The sequence below is a fragment of the Symphalangus syndactylus genome, chromosome 9 (assembly GCF_028878055.3).
Source record: "Symphalangus syndactylus isolate Jambi chromosome 9, NHGRI_mSymSyn1-v2.1_pri, whole genome shotgun sequence".
In the NCBI taxonomy this organism is placed as follows: Eukaryota; Metazoa; Chordata; class Mammalia; order Primates; family Hylobatidae; genus Symphalangus; species Symphalangus syndactylus.
The window spans coordinates 55,122,983-55,149,004 of NC_072431.2; the positions used below are offsets into that span (position 1 = coordinate 55,122,983).

Here is a 26,022-nt window from a genome sequence, read left to right on the forward strand (position 1 = left end):
TTGAGGCCAGGAGTTCGAGACCAGCCTGGCCAACATGGTGAAACCCCATCTCTACTACAAATACAAAAATTAGCCGGGTGTGGTGGCATCCAACTGTAATCCCAGCTACCTGGGAGACTGAGGCAGGAGAATTGCTTGAACCTGGGAGGTGGAGGCTGCAGTAAGCCGAGATCATGCCACTGCACTCCAGTCTGGGTGCTAGAGCAAGACCCTATCTCAGGCTGCTAAAAAAAAAAAAGGGAAAGAAAGGAGGGAACTGAAGGAAAGGAAGGAAAGGAGAGGAAAGGAGGAGGAAAGGAAGGAAAGGACGGAAAGGAAGGGAAAGAGGGAGGGAGGAAAGAAGGAAGGAGAAAGGAAGGAAGGGAGGGAGGGAGGAAGGAAAGAAGGAAGGAGAAAGGAAGGAAGGGAGGGAGGGAGGGAGGAAAGGAAGAAGGAAGGGAGGGAGGGAGGGAGGGAGGGAAGGAAGGAAGGAAACTATCACCTTAAAATAAAGTCCAGTGTTTGACAAGATACCATACAACGCACCACTTATAAGGTTCCAATTAGCTTTTCACAGTATACTTAAAAAAAATTAAAAGAATAATACAGCATGGTCTATAAATCAAGTGCACAAGCTCTATGAATTAATACAAAAGGGCCATCTGTGTATAATCACCACCACAAGGTCAGGAAATATTTCTAGCACATTAGTAGCCTCCCTGTGCTTTCTCCCAATTTCTGCTCTCCTTCATCCGCAAAGGGAGGATTTCTAATTGCGCAGATAAGTTTTGCATGTTTTTGAGTATATATTCTTCTCTGTCTGGCTTTCTTGCAAATAATGTTTGAGATACAGCCATACTGCATGCTGTTACAATTCTTTGTTGTATATAATCCACTATATGAATATAACATAAATTATTCCTTCTTCTGTTGATAGACATTTGAGTATATGGCAGTTTAGGTTACTGTGGATAATGCTATCGTGAACATTCTTGTGCAAGTCTTTGGTGTACTCATTTTAGTTGGATACATTCTAGGAGTGGAAATGCTGAGTCATGGGGTAAGCATATGCTCCATTTTGGCAGAAAACACTAAACAAATTTTCCAAACTGTACCAATTTACACTCCCATCTGCAGTGTAGGATAGTATGTTGCTTCACGTCCTTATGGGAACACAATCATGCTCATTCATTTATATACTGTCTATAGATTCTGATATGGTTTGGCTGTGTCCCCACCAAAAATCTCATCTTGAATTGTAATCCCATAATCCCCACGTGTCAAGAGCGGGATAGGTGGAGGTAATCGGATCATGGGTGCAGTTTCCCCCATTCTGCTCTCGTGGCAGTGAATGAATCTTGAGGTTTCCGATGGTTTTATAAGCAGTGGCATTTCCCCTGCTTGCACTCACTCCATCCTGCCTCCTGAGAAGGTGGCTACTTCTCCTTTGCCTTTCGCCATGACAGTAATTTTCCTGAGGCCTTCCCAGCAATGTGGAACTGAGTCAATTAAACCTCTTTCCTTTATAAATTACCCAGTCTCAGGCATTTCTTCCTAGCAGTGTGAAAGCAGACTAATACAGTTGCTTTCATGCTACAATGGTATAGCTTAATAGTTGCAACAGAAACCACATGGCCCACAATGCTAAAATATTAACTACTTAGCTCTTTAAATTTGCTGAGCCCTAATTATCTTGGCTCACTGCAACCACCGCCTCCTGGGTTCAAGCGATTCTCAGGCCTCAGCTTCCTGAGTAGCTGGGATTACAGGCTTGCAACCCCATGCCTGGCTAATTTTTGTATTTTTGGTAGAGATGGGGTTTCCCCATGCTGACTAGGCTGGGTTTGTTTTTGTTTTTGCAACAGGGTTGCTCTCTGTTGCCCAGGCTGGAGTACAATACCATAAACACAGTTCTCTGCAGCCTTGACCTACTGGGTTCATCAATCCTCCCATCTTGGTATTCCAAGTACCTGGGACCTGGTAAACCCATGACCACCACACCTAGCTAATTTTTTTATATTTAATTTTTTGCAGAGATGAGAATCTCACCATGTTGCCCAGGCTGGTCTCGAAATCCTAGGCTCAAGTTATCCTCCCACTTTGGCCTTCCAAAGTGCTGGCAATACAAGCATGAGCCACTGTGCCTGGCTGAGCTTTTTACTTCTTGTCTAATATATTTTAGACCATAAGTTTTCTTCAAAACACGGCATTACATGTATCTCATAAATATAATAGGCTATATTTTCATTATCATGTAATTCAAAATATCTTCTAATTTTCATTGTGATTTCTTCTTACACTGGGTGCAGAATCCCACCTATGTTTATTACATTTGTTGACCATGTTCTTCCAATCTTCTATATTCATACAAGTGTGTGTATGTGTTGCTCTTTCAGTTACTGAAACAAGTCTTAAAAATCCCCACTATAATGGTGGATTTGTCCAATTCTGTTTTCAGATCTGCCAATTTTTGCTTTGTATATTTTTCTATCATGTTACTAAGTATACAGGGATTAGCACTATTTTATCTTCTCAGTGCACTGAATCTTTTATCATTATGAACTCTTTATCAACGCTTCTGGCTGGAGTTTCTATCAGTTTTATCTGATATTACACAGATATATCAGCTCTTTGTGTGTGTGTGTGTTTGTGTGTGTGTGTGTGTGTGGCTTGCTATTTTGCACGATGTACCTTTTTTCCTTCGTGACAAAATTTTTTAAATCTTTATTTTACCTTCATTTTTAAGCCTATTTACACTAGGTATAGAATTGTAGATGAGTAGGTAAAAACACTACTTAGCAATTAAAAAGGAATGAATTACTGATATATGCAACAACAGGGATGAATCTCAAAAACATTACCTTTCACAAAAGAATTCCGGTACAAAGAATATATACAGTATGTATAATTCCATTTATATGAAATGACAGAGTCAAAAAAAGCAGATTAGTGGTTTCCTTAGGCCTGGAGTGGGGTAAGGACTGACTGCAAAAAGGCACAAGGGAATCTTTTTGGAGTGATAGAAAATGTTCTCTATCATAATTCAGGTGGTATATTCATTTGTCAAAACTCACTGGACTATACATTTAAAAAAAAAAACTACAGAGATTGATGCATAATAAAAATTATTAATGTTGGCCAGGAGCAGTGGCTCATGCCTGTAATCCTAGCACTTCGTGAGTCAGAGGCAATTGGATCACTTGAGCCCAGCAGTTCAAGACCAGCCTTGCCAGGCAACATTGTGAGACCCTTTCTTGATTAAAGAAAAAAAAAATTAATGCAGCTAATAAAAACAAAACTCTATAAACCTGAAAAAAGTTCTCATGATGGGTGCAGAGTATAAATATTTGTCTAACAAAATATATCTCCAAAGTCAGTAATTTTCCAAAAGGAATTAGTTGTTCTTAAAGAAACTGTTCAAGTATATTTAAGATCCAATTAAAAAACAACTGTAACATTAATTGGATATACATGTACAGAAAATTTTGAAATGATCGTAAATACAAGTTATAACTAAGATTTAAAATTGCCTGAATCCAATAAATTATGGCTACAATCACTACCAAGTTAGAATACATTATTAATAAAATCTTAAAAATTAGTCCTTCTTTTGCACTCATAATTTGCATAGCTTGAGCAATTTTATTACTCTTAATTTGACCTAATAAAATTTGCTCAATTTTAATGCTCTGAAAGCCAAATACACAGTTGACTCTTGAGCAACACTGATTTGAACAGCGTGGGTCCACTTATTTGCAGATTTTCTTCCACTTGTTTCACTCCTGAGACAGCAGGACTGCACAAGGCTTTCAGGAGCCTATCCCTTGCACCAGTGTGCCATGAATGTGTGATGTGGAGTCAAAGGAGATTATTTTGGACCTTTAAGATTTAATGACTGCCCTGCTGGGTTTTGGACTTGTGTGGGACCTGTCGCGCCTTTCTTTTGGCCAATTTCTCCCTTTTGGAACAGGTGTATATATATCCAATGCGTGTACCCCCATTGTATCTTGGGAATAATTAACTTGTTTTTGACTTTACAGGCTCATAGGTGGAAGGGACTAGACTTGTCTCAGATAAGACTGGACTTTTGAGTTAATGCTGCAATGAGTTAAGACTTTGGGGACTGTTGGGAAGGCATAATTGTCTTTAGCAATGTGAGAAGGACAAGAGATTTGGGAGGGGCTGGGGCGAATAGCATGGTTTGGATCTGTGTCCCTGCCCAAATTTCATATTCGACTGTAATCCCCAATGTTGGAGATCGGGCCTGGTGGGAGGTAATTGGATCATGGGGGTGGTATTTCATAAATGATTTAGCACAATCCCCTCTGGTTGCAACAGTGAGTTCTTGTGAGATCTGGTTGTTTAAAAGTGTGTGGCACCTCTTCCCCAACTCCTCTTGTTCCTGCTCCAGCCATGTGAGACAAGCCTGCTTCCCCTTCTCCTTCTGTCATGATTATAAGTTTCCTAAGGCCTCCCCAGAAGCAGAGGCCGCTATGTTTCCTATACAGCCTGCAGAATTGTGAACTAATTAAACCTCTTTTCTTTCTTTACAAATTACCCAGTCTTGGGCATTTCTTTACAGCCAGTGGAGAACGAACTAACATAAGGACCAACCCCTCTTCTTCCTCCTCCTCTTCAGCCTACTCAATGTGAGGATGATGAAGATGAAGACCTTTAGAATGGTCCACTTCCACTTAAGGAACAGTAAATATATTTTCTTTCTCTTCCTTATGATTTTCTTAATAACACTTCTTTTCTGTAGCTCACTTTATTGTAAGAATACAGTATACAAAACATACAATATATAACACATGTGTTGACTGTTTATGTTATCAGTAAGGCTTCCAGTCAACAGTAGGCTATTTGCATTTAAGTTTTGGTGGAGTCATTTTTCTTTTTCTTTTTTTTGAGACAGAGTCTTGCCCTGTCACCCAGGCTGGAGTGCAGTGGCGCAATCTCGGCTCACTACAACCTCTGCCTCCCAGGTTCAAGTGATTCTCCTGCCTCAGCCTCCCAAGTAGCTGGGACTACAGGCATGCACCACCACGCCCAGCTAATTTTTATATTTTTTAGTAGAGACAGGGTTTCACCATGTTGGTCAGGCTGGTCTCGAACTCCTGACCTCGTGATCCACCCACCTCGGCCTCCCAAAATGCTGGGATTACAGGAGTGAACCACCATACCTGGCCTGGGGGAGTCATTTTTGTAAGGTCAAATGTAATTTACTCTCTACTAGAAAAATCATCTTTGTAAACACAAAATATTATCAATGGGAGAAAACAAAACCAGTATAACCTCTTCCATGGAATTTGTAATTGGAAAAAATGAACATAAGGATTCTACACCTCAGCATGAATTTTTTCCTTTTAGCCCAAGTGTAAATGTGAATTCGAATTTAACAGGAAATTTCATAAACATTTAAGAATGTTACAGAAATGCAAGCACTATTTCCTTTACAAATCAATAAAATTCCCCAAAACTTTAAAAACTGTAGAACAGGCCGGGCGCACTGACTCACGCCTGTAATCCCAGCACTTTGGGAGGCTGAGGCGGGCGGATCACCTGAGGTCGGGAGATCAAGACCAGCCTGACCAATGTGGAGAAACTCCATCTCTAAATGGAGATCTCCCTTTAGCATCTCCCTGCTAAAAATACAAAATTAGCAGGGCGTAGTGGCACATGCCTGTAATCCCAGCTACTTGCTCAGGAGGCTGAGATGGGAGAATCGTTTGAACCCAGGAGGCGGAGCTTGTGGTGAGCCGAGATTACGCCATTGCACTCCAGCCTGGGCAATGAGCGAAATTCCATCTCCAAAAAAGAAAAAAAAACAAAAAACAAAACTGTAGAACAAAAAAATACGTGTTCCAAAATTCCCCTCAAGGCTAAGCCAGAATCTTCTGGCAAAAAAGAAATTAAGCATCATGGGAGGACGAGACTGGTTCAGCATCACCTGCGGTATTTCAGATCACAAAGGCCTAGTGGAGCACTCCTTTATAACCGCCACGCCTTCAAAAACTGATTATGACACTGTCTCTTATGACTCAATGACTGCATATTAACAGCGTCTTGCCAGCAAATTAATAGCTTATTAATCCAGTTGTAATGAATAAGTCTTACACTTCATTCATGCCAGCAATATCATTATCTGATATAATTCTAGTCTAACTAGTCTTTTTATGTCTAAAAATGAAACGTCCCTGGATTCTAAATGGTACAAAATAGATTCATTTCAAAAGATATAGCTGCGATACTAAAAGAAAAAGCCACAGGGAAAGAGATAAAGTGAGAGCAAACAACTTACCTTGTCCCCGATGGCAGTGAAAGTTGTTCAAGTGAATTACCTCTTCATTGTTGTTTCCCTCTTCCATTTTCAAATGCACACATGCACATACAGGACTGCTAATATCTAAACATGGTGACCATCTGTTTCAAAAGGTCTGAAAAGGAAGCAAAGAGGAACAGTAAGAATGAGGGAGTATCAAAACTCTTACCATGTAACTGGTCAAGGGAACATCCGAAGCGTATGCTGAAAGCATTCTTTAGAAAACATATCCAAGGAGGTGGGTCAAAAACAAAAACCACACAAACTCAAAACGTATGACATTAAAACATATTTTTAAAAATACACATATTAAACAGACGAAGTACTGACAGAGAATTCACATCATTTTTTTTTTTTTTTTTTTTTTTTTGAGATGGAGTCTCGCTCTGTCGCCCAGGCTGGAGTGCAGTGGCGCAATCTCGGCTCACTGCAAGCTCCGCCTCCCGGGTTCACGCCATTCTCCTGCCTCAGCCTCTCCGAGTAGCTGGGACTACAGGCGCCCGCCACCACGCCCGGCTAATTTTTTGCATTTTTAGTACAGACGGGGTTTCATCGTGGTCTCGATCTCCTGACCTCATGATCCGCCCGCCTCGGCCTCCCAAAGTGCTGGGATTACAAGCGTGAGCCACCGCGCCTGGCTGAGAATTCACATCTTGATACAAATATGCTAACAAAGAAATGGGCTAAGGGTATTAATAGGCAATTCAATTCACAAAAAAGAAAACACAGAAGATGTTCAACCTCACTAATAATCAGGGAAAGGCAAATCAGAAAATGAATTATGTTTCAGCCAGACGCAGTGGCTCACGCCTACAATCCTAGCACTTTGGGAGGCCGAGGCGGACAGGTCACGAGGTTAGGAGTTCGAGACCAGCCTGACCAACATGGTGAAACCCCAACTCTACTAAAAATACAAAAATTAGCCAGGAGTGGTGGCATGAGCCTGTAATCCCAGCTACTCCGGACACTGCCGCAGGAGAATCGCTTGAACCTGGGAGGCTGAAGTTGCAGTGAGCCAAGATCGTGGCAGTGCACTCCAGCCTGGGAAACAGAGCGAGACTCCGCCTCAAAAAAAAAAAAAAAAAAGAATTATGTTTCAAACCACTGGGGTGGCAAAAAAGGCAAGTATGTAAGACATGGGAAATGTTATACATTGCTGGTTTGGAGAGTAGCTTGGAAAAGATATTCTGAATAGCAATTAGCAATACGCCCTAAATTACAAATGTACATTCCCTGTGACTTAGCAATTCCACTTCCAGGTATATTAGCTAAAGAAACCTCTGTGTGTTCTTCAAGAAATATACATAATAGAATATACGGACAGGGATGGTCATTACAGCAAATATGTAATAAAAGCAATTGGAAATGACCTTATTGGACATCAGTAAAGGAATAAAATTCATATGATACAACACGGTTAAATTAACTAATGTTAAATGAAAATAAGTGTGATACCATTTATGTAAGTTCATACACAAATTTAAAATACATTATATTTAAATATTAAATTAAAAAATACAGCCAGGCGTGGTGGCTCACACCTGTAATCCCAGCTCTTAGGGAGGCCGAGGTGGATGGATCACCTAAGGTGAGGAGTTCGAGACCAGCCTGGCCAACATGGTGAAACCTCATCTCTATTAAAAACATACACACAGGCTGGGTGCGGTGGCTCACGCCAGTAATCCCAGCACTTTGAGAGGCAGAGGCGGGTGGATCACGAGGTCAGGAGATTGAGACCATTCTGGCTAACATGGTGAAACCCCGTCTATACTAAAAAATATAAAAAATTAGCTGGGCATGGTGGCAGGTGTCTGTAGTCCCAGCTACTTGGGAGGCTGAGGCAGGAGAATGGCGTGAACCCAGGAGGCAGAGCTTGCAGTGAGCCGAGATTGTGCCACTGCACTCCAAACCGGGCGACAGAGCGAGACTCCGTCTCAAAAAAAAAAAAAAAAAAAAACCACATGCACACACAGCCAGGCGCAGTGGCTCACGCCTGTAATCCCAGCACTTTGGGAGGCCGAGGTGGGCGGATCATGAGGTCAGGAGATTGAGGTAATCCTGGCCAACACGGTGAAACCCCATCTCTACTAAAAATTTAAAAAATAACAATTAATAAATAATAAAAATACAAAAATTAGCAGGGTGTGGTGACGGGCGCCTGATATCCCAGCTAGTAAGGAAGCTAAGGCAGGAGAATCGCATGACCCCGGGAGGCAGAGGTTGCAGTGAGCCGAGATCACACCACTGCACTCCAGCTTGCATGACAGAGCAAGACTCTGTCTCAAAAAAAAAAAAAAAAAATTAAAAATACAGTATGCGTAAGAATGACCTCGGCAACTTCAGGACAGTCACTATTTCTGGGTAAGGGAGAATGAAAAGGAACTTGAACTTGAGTTACATATAACATCTTTTTTCTTTCTTTTAAAGATATTTAAAGCAAACAAGGCAAAACATGAACATATGTTAAATCTGGGTAGCAGACTTGGGTAGCAGACTTACATTTTTGAAATCCATCCCTCTCTTCCTTTAAAAAGAAGTATCATGGTGTTAAAGCCAAGACATTACATCTCCATGGACCAGCAATGGAACAGAAACACAGAAGTTAGTGATGGGGCCAAAGCTGCAGAATTACTGAACTCTGGGGACAGGAAACAGAGAAATATTTGGGAAATGGACTCATATGAGAGTAATGGGGACAAAAACAACAACAACCCATGTCTATTATGGAAGGAGAAAAGGTGGGTACCAATGAGGGAGGGGGTAGATTAACTGTTAAGTGACATGAGGGAACCTTTCCGGGTTAAGTCATGCTCCACATATTGATTGTGGTGGTAGTCACCTGGGTATATGCATTTGTCAAAACTCACTGAACTATATACTAAAATGGATAGATTTTATTTTAATTATATATCAATAAAGATCTCTTTGAGGGCTGGGAGTGATGGCTCATACCTGTAATCCCAGCACTTTGAGAGGCTGAGGCGGGCAGATCACTTGAGGTCAGGAGTTCGATACCAGCCCGACCAACGTGGTGAAACCCCATTTCTACTAAAAATATAAAAATTAGCCAGGTGTGGTGGCAGGCACCTGTAATCCCAGCTACTTGGAAGGCTGAGGCAGGAGAATAGCTTGAAGCCAGTAGGCGGAGGTTGTAGTCTTTTTTCTTTTTGAGCCAGAGTCTCTCTGTGTCATCCCGGCTGGAGAGCAGCTGCACGATCACGGCTCACTGCAGCCTTGAACCCCTGGGCTCAAGCAATCCTCCTGCCTCAGCCTCAGAGTAGCTGGGACTACAGGCATGCACCACCATGCCTAGCAAAATTTTTAAAAATTTTTTGTAGAGACAGGGTCTCACTGTGTTGCCCAGGCTGGTTTGGATATCCCAGTCTCAAGCATTCCTTCTGCCTTGGCTTCCCAAAGTGCTGGGATTACAGGTGTGAACCACCAAGCCCAGCCTGTATCAATAAAGATTCAAAAAAATAAAACAGACAGCAGGGCACGACGGCTCATGCCTGTAATCTCAGCACTTTGGGAGGCCGAGGCAGGTGGATCACTCGAGGTCAGGAGTTTGCGACCAGCCTGGCCAACATGGCGAAACCCTGCTTCTACTAAAAATATGAGAAACTAGCCAGGTGTGGTGGCAGGTGCCTGTAATCCCAGCTACTTGGGAGGCTGAGGCAGGAGAATTGCTTCAACCCGGGAGACAGAGGTTGTAGAGTAAGCTGACATCGCGCCATTGCACTCCAGGTTGGGAGACAACAGCAAAACTCTGTCCCAAAAGAATAAATTAATTAAAAAAAAAAAAAAAAAGATAAGTATCCGTTCAAGCCAGCAATGGTGTGGTGAAACTATACTGGCTATTGGACAGTAGTAAAAATAAAACCACACATAAATATGTCATAAGGTAAAACATTAAAATTGCAAAAACTACCAGAGGTAAAACAAAGATAAAAATAGACTCTTCAGGCTGGGCGCGGTAGCTCACACCTGTAATCCCAGAACTTTGGGAGGCTGAGGAGGGCGGATCACTTGAAGTCAGGAGTTCGAGACTAGCCTGGTCAACATGGCAAAACGCCGTCTCCACTAAAAATACAAAAATCAGCTTGGTGTGGTGGTATGCACCTGTAATCCCAGTTATTCAGGAGGTTGAGGCAAGAGAATTGCTTGAACCCGGGAGGCAGAGGTTGCAGTAGGCCAAGATTGTGCCACTGCATTCCAGCCTGGGCAACAGAGCAAGACACCGTCTCAAAAAAAAAAAAAAAAAAGACTCCTCGTAAGAGGCAATTAACACTAAAGTAATAAAATATGATCTTTAAGTAGTAGAGAAAAAATAATTGTAAACTTCAAATTCTATTATCCCTTAAATTATTTTTCAAGAGTAAGGGTAGGGGCTGGGTGCAGTGGCTCATGCCTACAATCCCACCACTTTGGGAAGCCAAAGCGGGACAATCACTGGAGGTCAGAAATTCGAGACCAGCCTAAGCAAACTTGGTGAGACCCCATCTCTACAAAAAACTGAAAAAAATTAGTTGGGCATGGTGGCACACATCTGTGATCCCAGCTACTCTGGAGGCTGAGGCTAGAGGATTGCTTGAGCCCATGAGTTCCAAGGTTACAGTGAGCTATGACCAACCCACTGCACTCCAGCCTAGGAATCAGAGCAAGACTCTCTTAAAAAAAAAAAAAAAAAAGGATAGGATAAAACAATTTTTACACATTCAAAGACTAAGAGAGTTTACCTCCCACAGATACTCAAAGAGCTATTAAAAAAATGAACTTCAAGACCAGGCATGGTGGCTTACGCCTGTAATCCCAGGACTTCGGGAGGTCGAGGCCAGTGGATTGCTTAAGGTCAGGAGTTGAGACCAGCCTGGGCAACACAGTGAGGACTATCTATCTAAAAATACAAAAATTAGCTGGGTGTGGTAGCAGGTGGGAACCTGTAATCCCAGCTACTTGGGAGGCTGAGGTAAGAGAATTGCTTGAGCTTGGAAGGTGGAGGTTGCAGTGAGCTAGATCGTGCCACTGCACTCTGGCCTAGGCAACAGGGTGAGACTCCATCTCAAAAAATAAAAAAATAAAAAATAAGGCATGTTGGTGCATGCCCATAGTCCCAGCTACTCAGGAAGCTGAAGCAGGAGGACTGCTTGAGCCCAGGAGTTTGACACTGCAGTGTGCCACCATCATGCCACTGCACTCCAGCCAGGGTGAGAGCGAGACCCTGCCTCTGAAACAAACAAAAAGCATGAAAAAGAAACATGGGGCTGGCATGGTGGCTCGCACCTGTAATCCCAGCACTTCGGGAGGCTGAGGTGGGCAGACTGCCTGAGCTCAGGAGTTTGCGACCAGCCTGGGCAACACAGTGAAACCCTGTCTCTACTAAAATACAACAACAACAACAACAAAAAATTAGCCAGGCGTGGCAGTACGTGCCTGTGATCCCAGCTATTCATGAGGCTGAGGCAGGAGAATTGCTTGAACCCGGGAGGCAGAGGTTGCAGTGAGCAGAGATCGCACCACTGCAGTCCAGCCTGAGCGACAGAGTGAGACTCCATCTCAAAAAAAAAAAAGAAAGAAAGAAAGAGAAACATGAATCCAGGCTGGGCACAATGGCTCACACTGGTAATCCAGGAAACCAATCCTTGGGAGACCAAGGTGGGAGAATTGCTTGACGCTAGGGGTTCAAGACCAGCCTGGGCAATATAGCTAGACCCTGTCTCTACAAAAAATAAAAATTAAAAAATTAGCTGCGCGGGGTGGCATGTACCTATAGTTCTAGCTACTCAGGAGTCTGAAGCAGGAGGATCTCCTGAACCCAGGAGTTTGACGTTGCAGTGAGCCATGAGTGTGCCACTGCATTCCAGCCTGGGTGACAGAGTGAGACACTGCCTCAAAAAACTAAAACAAAAACAAACAAAAAAATTCTTGAGTCTAGAGAGATGAGTGGTGCTCTAAACTGTGTCACGCCTGGCCTCCAAATTCCTATATTGAAGCTCTGACCTCCAATATAATGGTATTTGGAGATGGAGTCTGTGGGAGGTGATTAGAATTAGATGAAGTCATGGAGGTTGGGCCCTCATGATGGCTGGGCACTCTAAGAAGAGATCTAGAGAACTTGCTTTTTCTCTCCATCATGTGAGAACACAGGGAGAAGGCAGTTGTCTGAGATCCAGGAAGAGAGAAATAACCAGAATCCAACAATGCTGAAACTCTATTCTCAGACTTCCAAATTCCAGAACTGTGAGAAAATAAATTTGTTTTAAATGTCACCCAGCTGATGCTATTTTGTTAGTCTATGGTATCAGTCAGCTTGAGCTGACTAATACAGGTGGAATTACAGAAACAACACATATAGCACAGAAAATAATGAAACAGGGTCTTAAGTTCAGGTAACAAATGTCTGTGGCACAACTTTTTAAAAATGTTTAAAAGGTGAAACTAAAATTCTATACAACTATAAAGGGTGGGTGTGTATGTTCAGAGACGGATATTCACCAGATAGTTGTACAATGACAATGTCCTTGGGTCCTGTTCCACAGGCTAACAGAGAGAATAAAATTACAAGCCAAAATGAGGATGCTACTATGTATGAACCATTTTTCTTATCACTCTACATGCATAACACATCTAATCCTAACAACAACCCTATAATCCTGGCATGATTATTAACCTTATTTTACAGAGACTTTGGTTCTGGCCATGACAAAGTATTAATAGCCTATAGTAGACCAACCCTTTGCCTCTTTTTATAAATCCACTACAAAAAGACCGAATATATAAAACATATCTTTGAAGGCAATGGTGAAAAACCAGCTGGCAGGATTTCAGGGGCTCTGATCCGTGAAAAATGAGAAGCACATCAGGAGAGGACACATTCATCCTATATTTTTTGTCTCCTGAAGGCATTTTCCAAATCTTAAGTGTGAAAAAATGGACCTGAGGCAGAAGCAGCAATTTCAATGGGCTGAGGAGTTGAAGGTCAGAGTTTGGGTCTGCCAAAGTAGCTGAGACTTAAGGGACAAAATTCCAGCAAGGAAGAATCCACTGAGAAAGAACGCTCCAAAAACCAGAATAACCACCTCCTCACCCCCCACCAAGTTGTTGACCTATGCTACATACATGCAGGACTAGACTCCCCAAAATCCAATAGCAGAGAAGCTAAAGAGTTGAGCAGAGATCTCAGCAAACACATATTGTTGAGAGGGATTTTTTTTTTTTTTTGAGATGGAGTTTTGCTCTGCCACCCAGGCTGAAGTAATGGTGCAATCTTGGCTCACTGCAACCTCTGCCTCCTGGGTTCAAGCCATTTTCCTGCCTCAGCCTCCCGAGTAGTGGGGACTATAGGCATGCGCCACCATGCCCAGCTGATTTTTGTATTTTTAGTAGAGAGGGGATTTTGTTATGTTGGCCAGGGTGGTCTCGAATTCCTGACCTCAGGTGATGCACTTGCTTTGGCCTCCCAAAGTACTGGGATTACAGGCATGAGCCACCACTCCCAGCCTGTTGAGAGAGATTAAAGGTCAAGCCCACCCAAAGTAGAGGAATGCTGGTAAACACTGAGCTTTCATCTGAGATCCTAGGAGAACCAAATCTTAAGGGTTAAGAGCAAAATGAAAACAGACTTAATAAAGACCAAACCATGACATGATCAAGATGATTTGCTGGTACTCTAATTTGCACACCTAAAAAACTTAAACCACAATGGAGGAGTATCATTTGGAACCTCCAGTTTTTTCATTCATAATGTCCAGACTTTGATTAAAAAAAAAATTACCGGCCGGGCGCGGTGGCTCATGCCTGTAATCCCAGCACTTTGGGAGGCCGAGGTGGGCGGATCATGAGGTCAGGAGATCAAGACCATCCTGGCTAACACGGTGAAACCCCGTCTCTACTAAAAATACAAAAAAATAGCCGGGCGAGGTGGCGGGCGCCTGTATTCCCAGCTATGCGGGAGGCTGAGGCAGGAGAATGGCGTGAACCCTGGGGGGGGCAGAGCCTGCAGTGAGCCGAGATTGCGCCACTGCACTCCAGCCTGGGTGAAAGAGCGAGACTCCTTCTCAAAAAAAAAAAAAAATTACCAGGTGTAGTAGCTCATGCCTGTAATCCTAGCACTTTGGGAGGCTGAAGCCGGAGGATCACTTCAGCGCAGGAGTTTAAGACCAGCGTGGGAAACACAGTGAGATCTTGTCTCTATTAGGGGAAAAAAAGAAAAAAAAGGCTGGGCCCAGTAGCTCATGCCTGTAATCTCAGCACTTTGGGAGGCCGAGGCAGGCAAATACACACACACACACACACACACAGAGTAGCTCATGCCTGTAATCTCAGCACTTTGGGAGGCCGAGGCAGGCAAATACACACACACACACACACACACACACACAGCTTAAATTGACAGACCTTAAGGAAACAAGATGAATCCACTTATAGCTGGATAGACTTGAACAGTACTATCAAACAGCTTGACCTACTGACACTTTATCCAGTAAACTGCAGAATACACATTCTTTTCAAGTGTATAAGAACATTCACAAAACAGACTGTATGCCGTGCCATAAAGCTAGCCTAAACAAATTTTGAAGGTTTGAAATCATAGAGCATGTTCTCTGACAACAGTCAATAAAAGATAATTAGGAAATTCTGAAATGTGAGAAATGAAGCAACTTTTTTTTTTTTTTTTTTTTTTGAGACGGAGTCTTGCTCTGTCGCCCACGCTGGAGTGCAGTGGTGTGATCTCGGCTCACTGCAAGCTTCGCCTCCCCGGTTTACGCCATTCTCCTGCCTCACCCTCCCAAGTAACTGGGACTACAGGTGCCCACTACCACGTCCGGCTAATTTTTTGTATTTTTAGTAGAGATGGGGTTTCACCATGTTAGCGAGGATGGTCTCGATCTCCTGACCTCGTGATCCACCTGCCTTGGCCTCCCAAAGTGCTGGGATTACAGGCATGAGCCACTGTGCTCGGCTGAAGCAACTTTTAAAATCCACACATTAAAGAAGAAATTACAATGAAAATTAGTTAACTACTTTGACTAAATAAACTGAAAGATAATGAAAATAAAATATATCAAAATTTATGGGAAGGAGGTAAAATAGTTTATTAGACAGCAATTTACAGTTCCAAATGCTTTTTTTTTTTTTTTTTGATGGAGTTCCCCTCTGTTGCCAGACTGGAGTGCAGCGGCACAATCTCAGCTCACTGCAGCCTCTGCCTCCTGGGTTCAAGTGATTCTCCTGCCTCAGCCTCCCGAGTAGCTGGGACTACAGGCGTGCGCCACCACGCCCAGCTAATTTTTGTATTTTTAGTAGAGATGGGGTTTCACCATGTTGGCCAGGATGGTCTCAATCTCTTGACCCTGTGATCCGCCGGCCTTGGCCTCCCGAAGTGTTGGGATTACAGGTGTGAGCCACTGCACCCGGCCACAAATGCCTTATTTTAAAGCAAGAGGCTGGGCGTGGTGGCTCATGCCTGTAATCCCAGCACTTTGGGAATCTGAGGTGGGCGGACTGCTTGAGCTCAGGAGTTCAAGACCAGCCTGGGCAACATGGTGAAACGCTGTCTCTACCAACAAACAAACAAATTAGATGGGCATGGTGGCATGCACCTGTGGTAACAGCTACATGGGAGGCCAGGGAGGGAGGACTGCTTGAGCCTAAGAGGCAGAAGTTGCAGTAAGCTAAGATCACACCACTGTACTCCAACCTGGGAGACAGTGAGAGCCGTCTCAAAAAAAAGAAAAAAAGAAAAAAGACTGAAAATCAGCCAGGCATGGTGACTCACGCCTATAATCCCAGCACTTTGGGAGGCCAAGACGGACGGATCACTTGAGGTCAGGAGTTTGAGACCAGCCTGGCCAACATGGTGAAAATCTGTCTCTATTAAAAATACAAAAATTAGCCAGGCTTGGTGGCAAGTGCTTGTAGTCAGGAGGCTGAGGCAGAGGAATCACTTGAACCCAGGAGGCCAAGGTTGCAGTAAGCCGAGATTGTGCCACTGTACTCCAACCTGGGTGACAGAGTGAGACCCATCTCAAAAAAAAAAAGACTGAAAATCGGCTGGGTATGGTGGCTCACGCCTGTAGTCCCAGCACTTTGGAGGCTGAGACAAGCAGATTGCTTGAGCACAGAAGTTTAAGGCCAGCGAAACCCCATCAAAAAAGATTACTGGGGCTGGGCGCCGTGGCTCACGTCTGTAACCCCAGCACTTTCGGAGGCCAAGGTGGGCGGATCGCCTGAGGTCGGGAGTTTGAGACCGGCCTGACCAACATGGAGAAACCCCATCTTTACTAAAAATACAAAATTCACCAGGCGTGGTGGCACATGCCTGTAATCCCAGCTACTCAGGAGGCTGAGGCAGGAGAATCACTTGAACCTGGGAAGCGGAGGTTGCGGTGAGCCGAGATCATGCCAATGCACTCCAGCCTGGGCAACAAGAGCAAAACTCCATCTCAAAAAAAAAAAAAAAAAAAAAAAAAAGATTACTGGGAGAAATTAAATATCAAATAAATGTAGAGACATACCATATTCACGGGTGGGAAAGTTCAATTTTGCAGAGATGTCCATTCACTCTAAATTGATGTGTAGATTTAATACAACCTTTATCAGGTTTTAAGAATAGATATATACTAGATACTAGATGACTTTAGAATTTACAGGAAAACAGCCAAGAATAACCAAAGCATTCATGGAGAAAAACAAAAGGATTTACAGTAAGAGATATTGTATTACTATTAAGTTACACTAATTAAGACAATATTGAATTGACAAAAGAAAAGAAAAACAGATCAATGCAACAGAGTGCAGAACAGATTCTTTTTTTTCCCCCCGAGACAGTGTCTTGCTCTGTCGCCCAGGCTGGAGTGTAGTGGTGTGATCTCGGCTCACTGCAATCTCCGCCTCCTGGGTTCAAGCAGTTCTCCTGCCTCAGCCTCCAGAGTTGCTGGGATTACAGGCATGCACCACCACGCCCAGCTAATTTTTGTATTGTTAGTAGAGATGGGGTTTCACCATGTTGGCCAGGCTGGTCTCGAACTCTTGCTTGTGATTCGCCCGCCTTCGCCTCCCAAAGTGCTGGGATTACAGGCATGAGCCACCGCGCCTGGCCCCAGATTCAATCTTATATGAATGTTTATGACAAAAGTAGCACTGCAGAGCAGTGGAAAACATGACCTTTCTACTATATGACGCTGTACTCAAAAGCCATATATGGGGTGGGAGTAGGGGGTAACAACCCCTTCCTCATGCCTTACACAAAAACAATTTTAGATAACTACACATTTAAACGGAAAGGTAAAATAAGTTTCTAGAAGATAACACAAAATCTCCACAGTCTTAGAGGTGCAAAAGATACCCTAAACAGGACATAAACAGCACTATCCATAAAAGAAAAAACTGAAACACTATACATTAAAATTAAGCATGTCTACTCACCAAAGAAATTAAGAGTGAAAAGGCAAGCCACCAGGAGAAAATATAAAAACTCTTGCATGTTAATTGAAAAGAAAAAGAATCCAGGCGGGGTGCAGTGGCTCATGCCTGTAATCCCTGCACTTTGGAAGGCCGAGGCAGGCAGATCACTTGAGCTCAGGAGTTTGAGACCAGCCTGGACAACATGGCAAAACCCCATTTCTACAAAAAAAAGCAAAAAAAATTAGCCAGGCGCAGTAGCGGGCACCTAGTCCCAGCTACTCAGGAGGCTGAGGTGGGAAGATCTCTTGAGCTCGAGAGGCGGAGGTTGCAGTAAGCTGTGATCCCGCCACTGCATTCCAGCCTGGGCAATGGGAGTGAAACCCCGTCCCCCCACCAAAAAAAATCTGCCCAAAGGAAAAATGGGGCAAACAATTTGAATTAAAAATGGCTGAGTACCCTGAGGAAACGCAAAAGGCCAATAAATAAATGAAAAAGTGTCCAACATTATGAGACATCAGAGAAATGTAAACTAAAACCACAAGGGGCCGGGCGCGGTGGCCCACGCCTGTAATCCCAGCACTTTGGGAGGCCGAGGAGGATGGATCACCTGAGCTCAGGAGTTCGAGACCAGCCTGGCCAACATGGAGAAACCCTGTCTCTACTAAAAATACAAAATTAGCTGGGCATGGTGGCCCATGCCTGTAATCCCAGCTACTTGGGAAGCTGAGGCAGGAGAATCGCTTGAACCGGGGAGGCGGAGGTTGCGGCTCGAGATCGAGCCATTGCACTCCAGCCTGGGCAACAAGAGTGAAACTCTGTCCCAATAAAATAAAGTAAAATACAACCACAAGGAAATTCTGGGAAGACAGTAGTAGTTACAGCAGAATAGTCTTTGAATCTTCTCAAATTCTCACATAGTAACAGAAAACATTCCATGGACAACAGTTACAAAAAAAATTAGACAAGAAAGAATCTCCACAAACACCAAATTACTATAAACACAAGATTTAAATGTGCCTCTTGCTCTGTCACCCAGGCTGGAGTGCAGTGGTGCGATCTCGGCTCACTGCAACTTCCATCTCCCAGGTTTAAGCGATTCAATCCTTTTCTTCCTCTCTGAGAAAATCTCAATTTTCTTTGCCTTCCTGGGAGAAACCACTGTGCCTCAGAGGTAGTAAGCCCCAGATCGGGGCTTCTCATTAAATGTCTATAAAGAGTTAATAGTCAAATAATATCAGCATTTTCTCAACTTATAGAATGTGAAGTTATAGATACTATCAAAATAGACAGATATCAAAACCAGGTTAGCAAAGTTTTACAACAGAAATCTCTGGCATTGATAACTGAACAAAAGTATTCCTTTTTTTTTTGTTTGAGACAGTTTCGCTCGTCACCCAAGCTAGAGTACAATGGCACGATCTCGGCTCACTGCAACCCTCTGCATCCCGGATTCAAGGAATTCTCCTGCCTCACCCTCCCGAGTAGCTGAGATTACAGGCATGTGCCACCATGTCTGGCTAATTTTTGTATTTTTTAGTAGACACACGGTTTCACCATGTTGGCCAGGCTAGTCTCGAACTCCTGACCTCTGGTGATAAACATGCCTCAGCCTCCCAAAGTGGTGGGATTACAGGCATGAGCCACCGTGCCTGGCCCCAGGTATTCCCACTTTTAAAACTGACATATACCAGTGTAAGTTTAGGTCTCTCATTTGAAATAATGATATTGATGTTATTTATAAATAGCATGGTATTTAAAAGAACAGCTCTGGTATCAAATTTGAACTGTATCTAATCAAGTCCTTTTTTTCCCCAAATAAGATTTTTTTTTTTTTTTTGAGACGGAGTCTCCCACTGTCACCTGGGCTGGAGTGCAGTGGTGCAATCTCAGCTCACTGCAACCTTCGCCTCCTGGGTTCAAGCGATTCTCCTGCCTCAGCCTCCCTGAGTAGCTGGGATTAAAGGTGCCCACCACCACACAAGCTAGTTTTTTGTATTTCTAGTAGAGACGATGTTTCACCATGTTGGCCAGGCTGGTTTCAAACTCCTGACCTCGTGATTTGCCTGCCTTGGCCTCCCAAAGTGCTGAGATTACAGGAGTGAGCCACCTTACCCAGCCAGATTTTTAAAAAGTATTTTGAACACTATTTTCGAGCCAATTTTTTTTTTTTTTTTTTGAGACAGAGTCTTGCTTTGTCACCCAGGCTGGAGTGCAGTGGCACGATCTCAGCTCACTGCAACCTCCGTCTCCCAGGTTCAAGCGATTCTCCTGCCTCAGCCTCCCTGAGTAGCTGGGACGACACACGCGTGCCACCATGCTGGTTAATTTTTGTATTTTTAGTAGAGAGTGGTTTTGTCATGTTGGCCAGGCTGATCTTGAACTCCTGACTTCAGGTGATCTGCCTGCTTCGGCCTCCCAAAGTCCTGGGATAACAGGCGTGAGTCACCGTGCCTTGCCCCAAGCCAAATTTCTTATTTTTTTTCTTTGACCACAACTGGCTTGTTTCAATTTTACACTGAAAATCAAAGGGAGATGTGAGTCATTTTACAGCTAATTTAGTTGAAATGTCAGGCTTGTAGTTAAGCAGATTGCTAGTAACGGTTTAAAAAATTCCTCATGAGTGGCACACCAGCAGCCCCAACCTGTGAGAAGAAAAGAATTGTGATGGTGGAATTTCTACTCTTAACTAAATGTAAGTCTCTGTATCAGGTCATTTAACTCTCTGACACTCAGTCTCTTAATCTGGGCTTTGGATAATACTGCCTATGTTTAAAACTTGGTTTCACCATTTAGTCAATCAGTGGCTCCAGATAAATTGTTCAATCTCCTGGGCCAGTTTCCTCATTTGTAAAATGAGAATACAGTTATTTTAAAATTATTTGCGGGTAGGTAGAGTGGCATGTGCCCAAATCCCAGCTTTACTGTGGATGCTGAGGCAAGGGGATCCTTTGAGCCCAGGAGTTCAATGCTGCAAGTAAGCTATGACAGCACCACTGCACTCCAGCATAGGTGGCAGAGGGAGAACCTACCTCCAAAAAAATTCATTAATTTTAAAAAATAAAAACTTTTTAAAAACTAAATCAGTTGAATTACATAAAGTTTTAGCACAGTGCCTGACATATACTAAGTGTGACATTATGCTATTTTTATTGTTACCTGTGAAACAGAAAAATGAAAATAGCTATTCTTACATTATAAGGCCATGTTGAAAAATAAGAGAAGCCACTTTGTATATGGTAAATACCATCAAAATAGGAGCATTGTAATCACAAGTACACAGGAAATGCAGTGCTTATTAATAAAATACAGTTCAAGGCGGGGGGAATCTTTTATTTTCCCATTCCAAGTTACTTTTTTTTTTTTTGAGACGAAGTTTTGCTCTTGTTGCCCAGACTGGAGTGCAATGGTGCAATCTCAATTCACTGCAACTTCCCTCTCCAGGGTTCAAGTGATTCTCCTGTCTCAGCCTCCCAAGTTACAGGCATGTTGCCACCATGCCCAGCTAATTTTATATTTTTAATAGAGTAGGGGTTTCATCATCTTAGGCTGGTCTTGAACTCCCGACCTCAGGTGATCCACCCCCGACACTCACCAAAGTGGTGAGATTACAGGCGTAAGTCACCGTGCCTGGCCTCTTTTCTTATTTATAGTTGTATTTCCAATGCCTAGCACAGTTGTTGAATGAGTGGCTCCAAACACTTCTTCCTCTGTCAAAGACTGGAGCTGTTATTCATCATGGCCATAGAACCAGATTCAGGAAACATGGCTTAGGCAACAACAATTAGGATTTTCTTCAGTTATCAAGTATTGCCCATTACAGAAAATATGAGAAACAAAGGAAGTCAGGAAGAAAAGAGAATCACTCACGGTTCTCTCACCCAATTTTCTGGTTTTCAAAATCTCACCTTCACTTCCTCGTAACCAGAATGCTTGAGTCTGTCTTCTACCAATCATTTTTTTCTCCTTGTTCTATTCATGCTGCTTCTCCATTTTTCCTTATGGATATACTCCTAAACTACTACTGCATGATCCTGGAGCTCTGTAGTGCCCCTGGCTCTCCAGAATACTTTCTGTAAACATGCCTGCCACTTCTGTAACAGATTTGGGGGTCATTAAAGACTTTCAAATTTAATGAGTTAATCCCTTTGACTTCCCAGCAAAAAGTGGGCAAAGCAGGCCAGGTGTGGCGGCTCACACCTGTAATCCCAAAACTTTGAGAGGCTGAAGTGGGTGGATTATTTGAGGTCAGGAGTTCAAGACCAGCCTGGCCAACGTGGTAAAACCCATCTCTACTAAAAATACAAAAACTAGCCAGGCGTGGTTGTGGGTGCCTGTAGTCCCAGCTACTCAGGAAGCTGAGGCAGGAGAATTTGCTTGAACTCGGGATGAAGAGCTTGCGGTGAGCCTAGAATGCGCCACTGCACTCCAGCCTGGGTGACAGAGCGAGACTCCATCTCAAAAAAAAAAAAAAAAAAAAAAAAGAGAAAGAAAAAGTGGGCAAAGCAGAGCTAGGCACAGGCTAGAAGAAGATGACATGCCCATGTCACACCAGGCCTCCACAATACCTCTTTCTAGCATGTTTTTAAAAATGCCTATAAACGATTGTTTTTCATTCAAATACCAGTTGCTCATCCTAACCATTCTTTGGATATCCATCCTTTTGTAAATCTGCACTAATATAATTAATATTAAATCAATATAGAAAAAGTTTACCGTCAGCTCTCCATATCCATATGTGAAAGCTGTAGATACGGAGAGCTGACTGTACTACAGCATTTTATATAACAAGAATTGGTTATGCATCATCGGGAATACATCAAAAGAAACTCTCACATGGATTTTGTCTCAAAGAACTCAGAGTCCCATCAACCAGAGAATAAAGTCACTCGTGCAATAAAAAGACTATAGCCGGGCACGGTGGCTCAAGCCTGTAATCCCAGCACTTTGGGAGGCCAAGGCAGGCGGATCACGAGGTCAGGAGATGGAGACCATCCTGGCTGACACGGAGAAACCCCGTCTCTACTAAAAAAAAAAAATACAAAAGAATTAGCCGGGTGTGGTGGCGGGCACCTGTGGTCCTAGCTACTCAGGAGGCTGAGGCAGGAGAATGGCGTGAACCCAGGAGGCGGAGCTTGCAGTGAGCTGAGATCGCGCCACTGCACTCCAGCCTGGGCGACAGGGCAAGACTCTGTATCAAAAAAAAAAAAAAAAAGAGACTACAGGGGAAGGGCAGGTAGTCAAGGAAGGCTTAGCAGGAATAGCCGTATCAAGCTAAAGTGAGAGCCGTGTCATATCTGGGTTTATCCTTTAAAAGCACAGTAGCCCCCGACACTACTAAAAAAATACAAAAATTAGCTGGGTGTGGTGGCACATGCCTGTAATCCCAGTTACTCTGGAGGCTGAGGCACAAGAATGGCTTGAACCCGGGAGGCGGAGGTTGCAGTGAGCTGATATTGTGTCACTGCACTCCAGCCTGTGCGACAGAAGGAGACTGTCAAAAAAAGAGACACAGAGAGAGAGAGAGAGAGAAAGAAAGAAAGAAAGAAAGAGCGAGCATAGCAGCTTTCACTTAAGGCTCCTGGGCCCAGAGTCATCAGGTAAAAAGTCTGAATACCCTGCTGAGAGATCACACAGGAAGACCTGACACTACACGTGGAGGGAAAGAGCCAGCAGTCTTTGACAAGGCATGTGAATGAAGAAGCCATTGTGGAAGCGGATGCTCCAGCACTGGCCACCTCTGCTGACAGCATGTGGACCAGAGAAAAATGGCCCAGGTGAGCACTTCTCAATTCTCCTGACTCATAAAACTGTCAACAAACAAAATTACTCTATGAAGCCAGTAAGTACTGGGGTGGTTTGTTATACATCAACAGATAACTGAAACAGAGCTCAGATTTTATTTTCTAGCCAATGGGAAGCAAAGCAATGACAGCTGTGCTTTAGAAAAATCAACCTGACTGCAATGTGTAAGATGGCCTGTAGGAGACAACCGGTGCCAGGAAACCCAGGAAACAAGAGCCAACAGTACCTAGGGGGAGGAGAAGAATACAAGACACTGACTGCAGAGTTAGAGTCGATGGGATCTGCGTATGTCACTGGCCATCAGGGCAAGAAGAAAGGAATCAAAGTTGACCTAGACGCTGAGATCAGGTGACCACAGGATGGTGATGCTATTAAGGAAGAACAAAGCAGATGATGAGTTCAGAGAAAGAAAACGAAAATTGTGTTAACTTTAATAAGTGGACAAAATAACTATGGTAAAATAACATCCATCATTATGGATATAAATATGCAAACAATTAGTCTAGAGTTTAAAAGCCCTAAGAATCCTGTTATCGGTGTATTTTTACAATAGGAAAGGTTTTAAATCAAAAATTAAACTCAAAATCTTCAGTTGGCAGGCTAAATAGTTTAACATAAAACATCAAGATTTTCTTCAACTGTCCAATGAAAATTGGTTTAGAAACTAGGACAGATAAGTAAGTAAGTACATCCTCATGTGTGGAGGGTAAAATCAATGTTTTCAATGATCTTTTTAGAACTGAATCTTCTGTGACCAAAGGACATGCTTCTGCTTCTAGCCCAAGTACTGCCTTGCAAGCTCCATCCCCTGACATATTTTCATACAGCATTGAGTTATTTCTTTTAAACCACAAATCTCACCATGGTGGAACTGAAATCCTTACCATGGCCTACAAAATGCTACCATCACCCGACCTTGCTGACATAGTGGGCCTTACCTCATACCTTTTACCCCCGCATTCACCATTCAGTAGTAACAATAGTTCAGTTTCATGACTTGCTCCTTCCTTCCATTGCAGGCTCTTCCCCAGGTGAACTACTCTTCTTCACTGCCTCTTGGACCAAATTAACTCTATTCATTGTTCGGTTCTTTGCTTTCTCCTCAGAGAAAAATTGTTCCTGATTATCCCCTAGATGTTCCTCCCTGGTTCAATCACACAACATACCTAATTTCTTCAAAGCACTTACAACAATAATTTAATATACTTATTTAGGAAACTGTAATTTTGGTCTCCTCTGCTAAAACTTAAGTTCCAAGAAGGCAGAACCAAAGTGTTACTTGATCCCAAAGCCCCAAGACATAGCATACTGGATGGCACATAGTAGATGATCTTCAATAGTAGATGTACTTTCAGAATAAATAGCACTCACTAATTATAGCAGGATAATTAGTGGCATGAACTCTGCGTCCAAAATGAGTTCAAGTTCCACGCTGACCCTTACAAGTTTTGGGACTAGATATTTTTTAGCACCTCAGTTTCTTTTTTTAAAATTATTATTATTTTTGAGACAGAGTCTCGCTCTGTCACCCAGGCTGGAGTGCAGTGGCACAGTCTCGGATCACTGCAACCTCCGCCTCCTGGGTTCATGCGATTCTCCTGCCTCAGCCTCCCTAGTAGCTGGGATTACAGGTGCACGCCACCACGCCTGGCTAATTTTTGTATTTTTAGTAGAGACAGGGTTTCACCATGTTGGCCAGGCTGGTCTCGAACTCCTGACCTCAGGTGATCTGCCCACCTCGGCCTCCCAAAGTGCTAGGATTACAGGCGTGAGCCACACCATGCCCGGCTATGTTCTATTATCTTTAACAATAATGCAGATACAATGATGACATCAGGTATCAGAATGAATTATGTCTCTAAAGAGCTAGAATACAGCAATGCCTAGAATTTTGTAAACACATTAAACAGTAGCTCGTAGTAGAGTCAGCAAATACCAGCTCTCTCAACTATCCTATTCATTAACTTTCAATCTGCCTCACTCATACCTAACCCTTCTTTATCAGATTTCTCCACAGGGGCTTCAGGAGTTCTCTTTTATTAGCTGCTGCTGCTCTAATCAGGGTAAAAATCTAAAGCTTTGAATGAGGTTTGCCAGGGAGTCCAAAATCTGGCCCAGACTCTCCAAGCATTTCCTCAAATCCACCATTACTCCCCACACCCCAGGCGCAATAAATTATGAAATACAAAACCAAGGCAAAGCCAGGCCATTTATTAGCCTTCTTCCTTAAAGCAAGCGGACTAAATTGAGATGTTTCACAGAATCTTCCCGCTTCTCTCTCCCTTCTCAGCGCGTAAAGAATGTTCTGGCAGAGCGCGGTGGCTAAAGCCTGTAATTCTTGCGCTTTGGGAGACTGAAGGTCACTTAAACCCAGGAGGTGGGCAGCACAGCTAGACTCCGTCTCTTAAAAAAAAAAAAAAAAAAGTTAGCCGAGCGTGGTGGCACGCGCCTGTAATTCCAGCTACTCGGGAGGCTGGGGCAGGAGAATCACTTGAACCTGGCAGGTGGAGGTTGCA

At 43.3% G+C, this 26,022-nt stretch overlaps 1 protein-coding gene across 13 annotated transcripts in view; it reads right to left on the minus strand.

Annotated features, from left to right (window-relative positions):
- Positions 1-26,022, minus strand: part of LOC129489529 (E3 ubiquitin-protein ligase RNF216) — a 166,081-nt gene that overhangs the window by 138,101 nt on the left and 1,958 nt on the right. For 3 of the 13 annotated variants that reach the window (XM_055292245.1, XM_055292243.1, XM_063646064.1), the window contains exon 2: positions 6,281-6,416. In XM_055292245.1, coding sequence (XP_055148220.1) covers positions 6,281-6,347 — 67 coding nt within the window. In that variant the 5' untranslated portion in view covers positions 6,348-6,416. Of the gene's footprint in view, positions 1-6,280; positions 6,417-8,800; positions 8,940-23,732; positions 23,870-26,022 lie in introns of those variants that run through there. The other 10 variants (XM_063646061.1, XM_063646057.1, XM_063646062.1 and 7 more) reach the window with 5 other exon arrangements.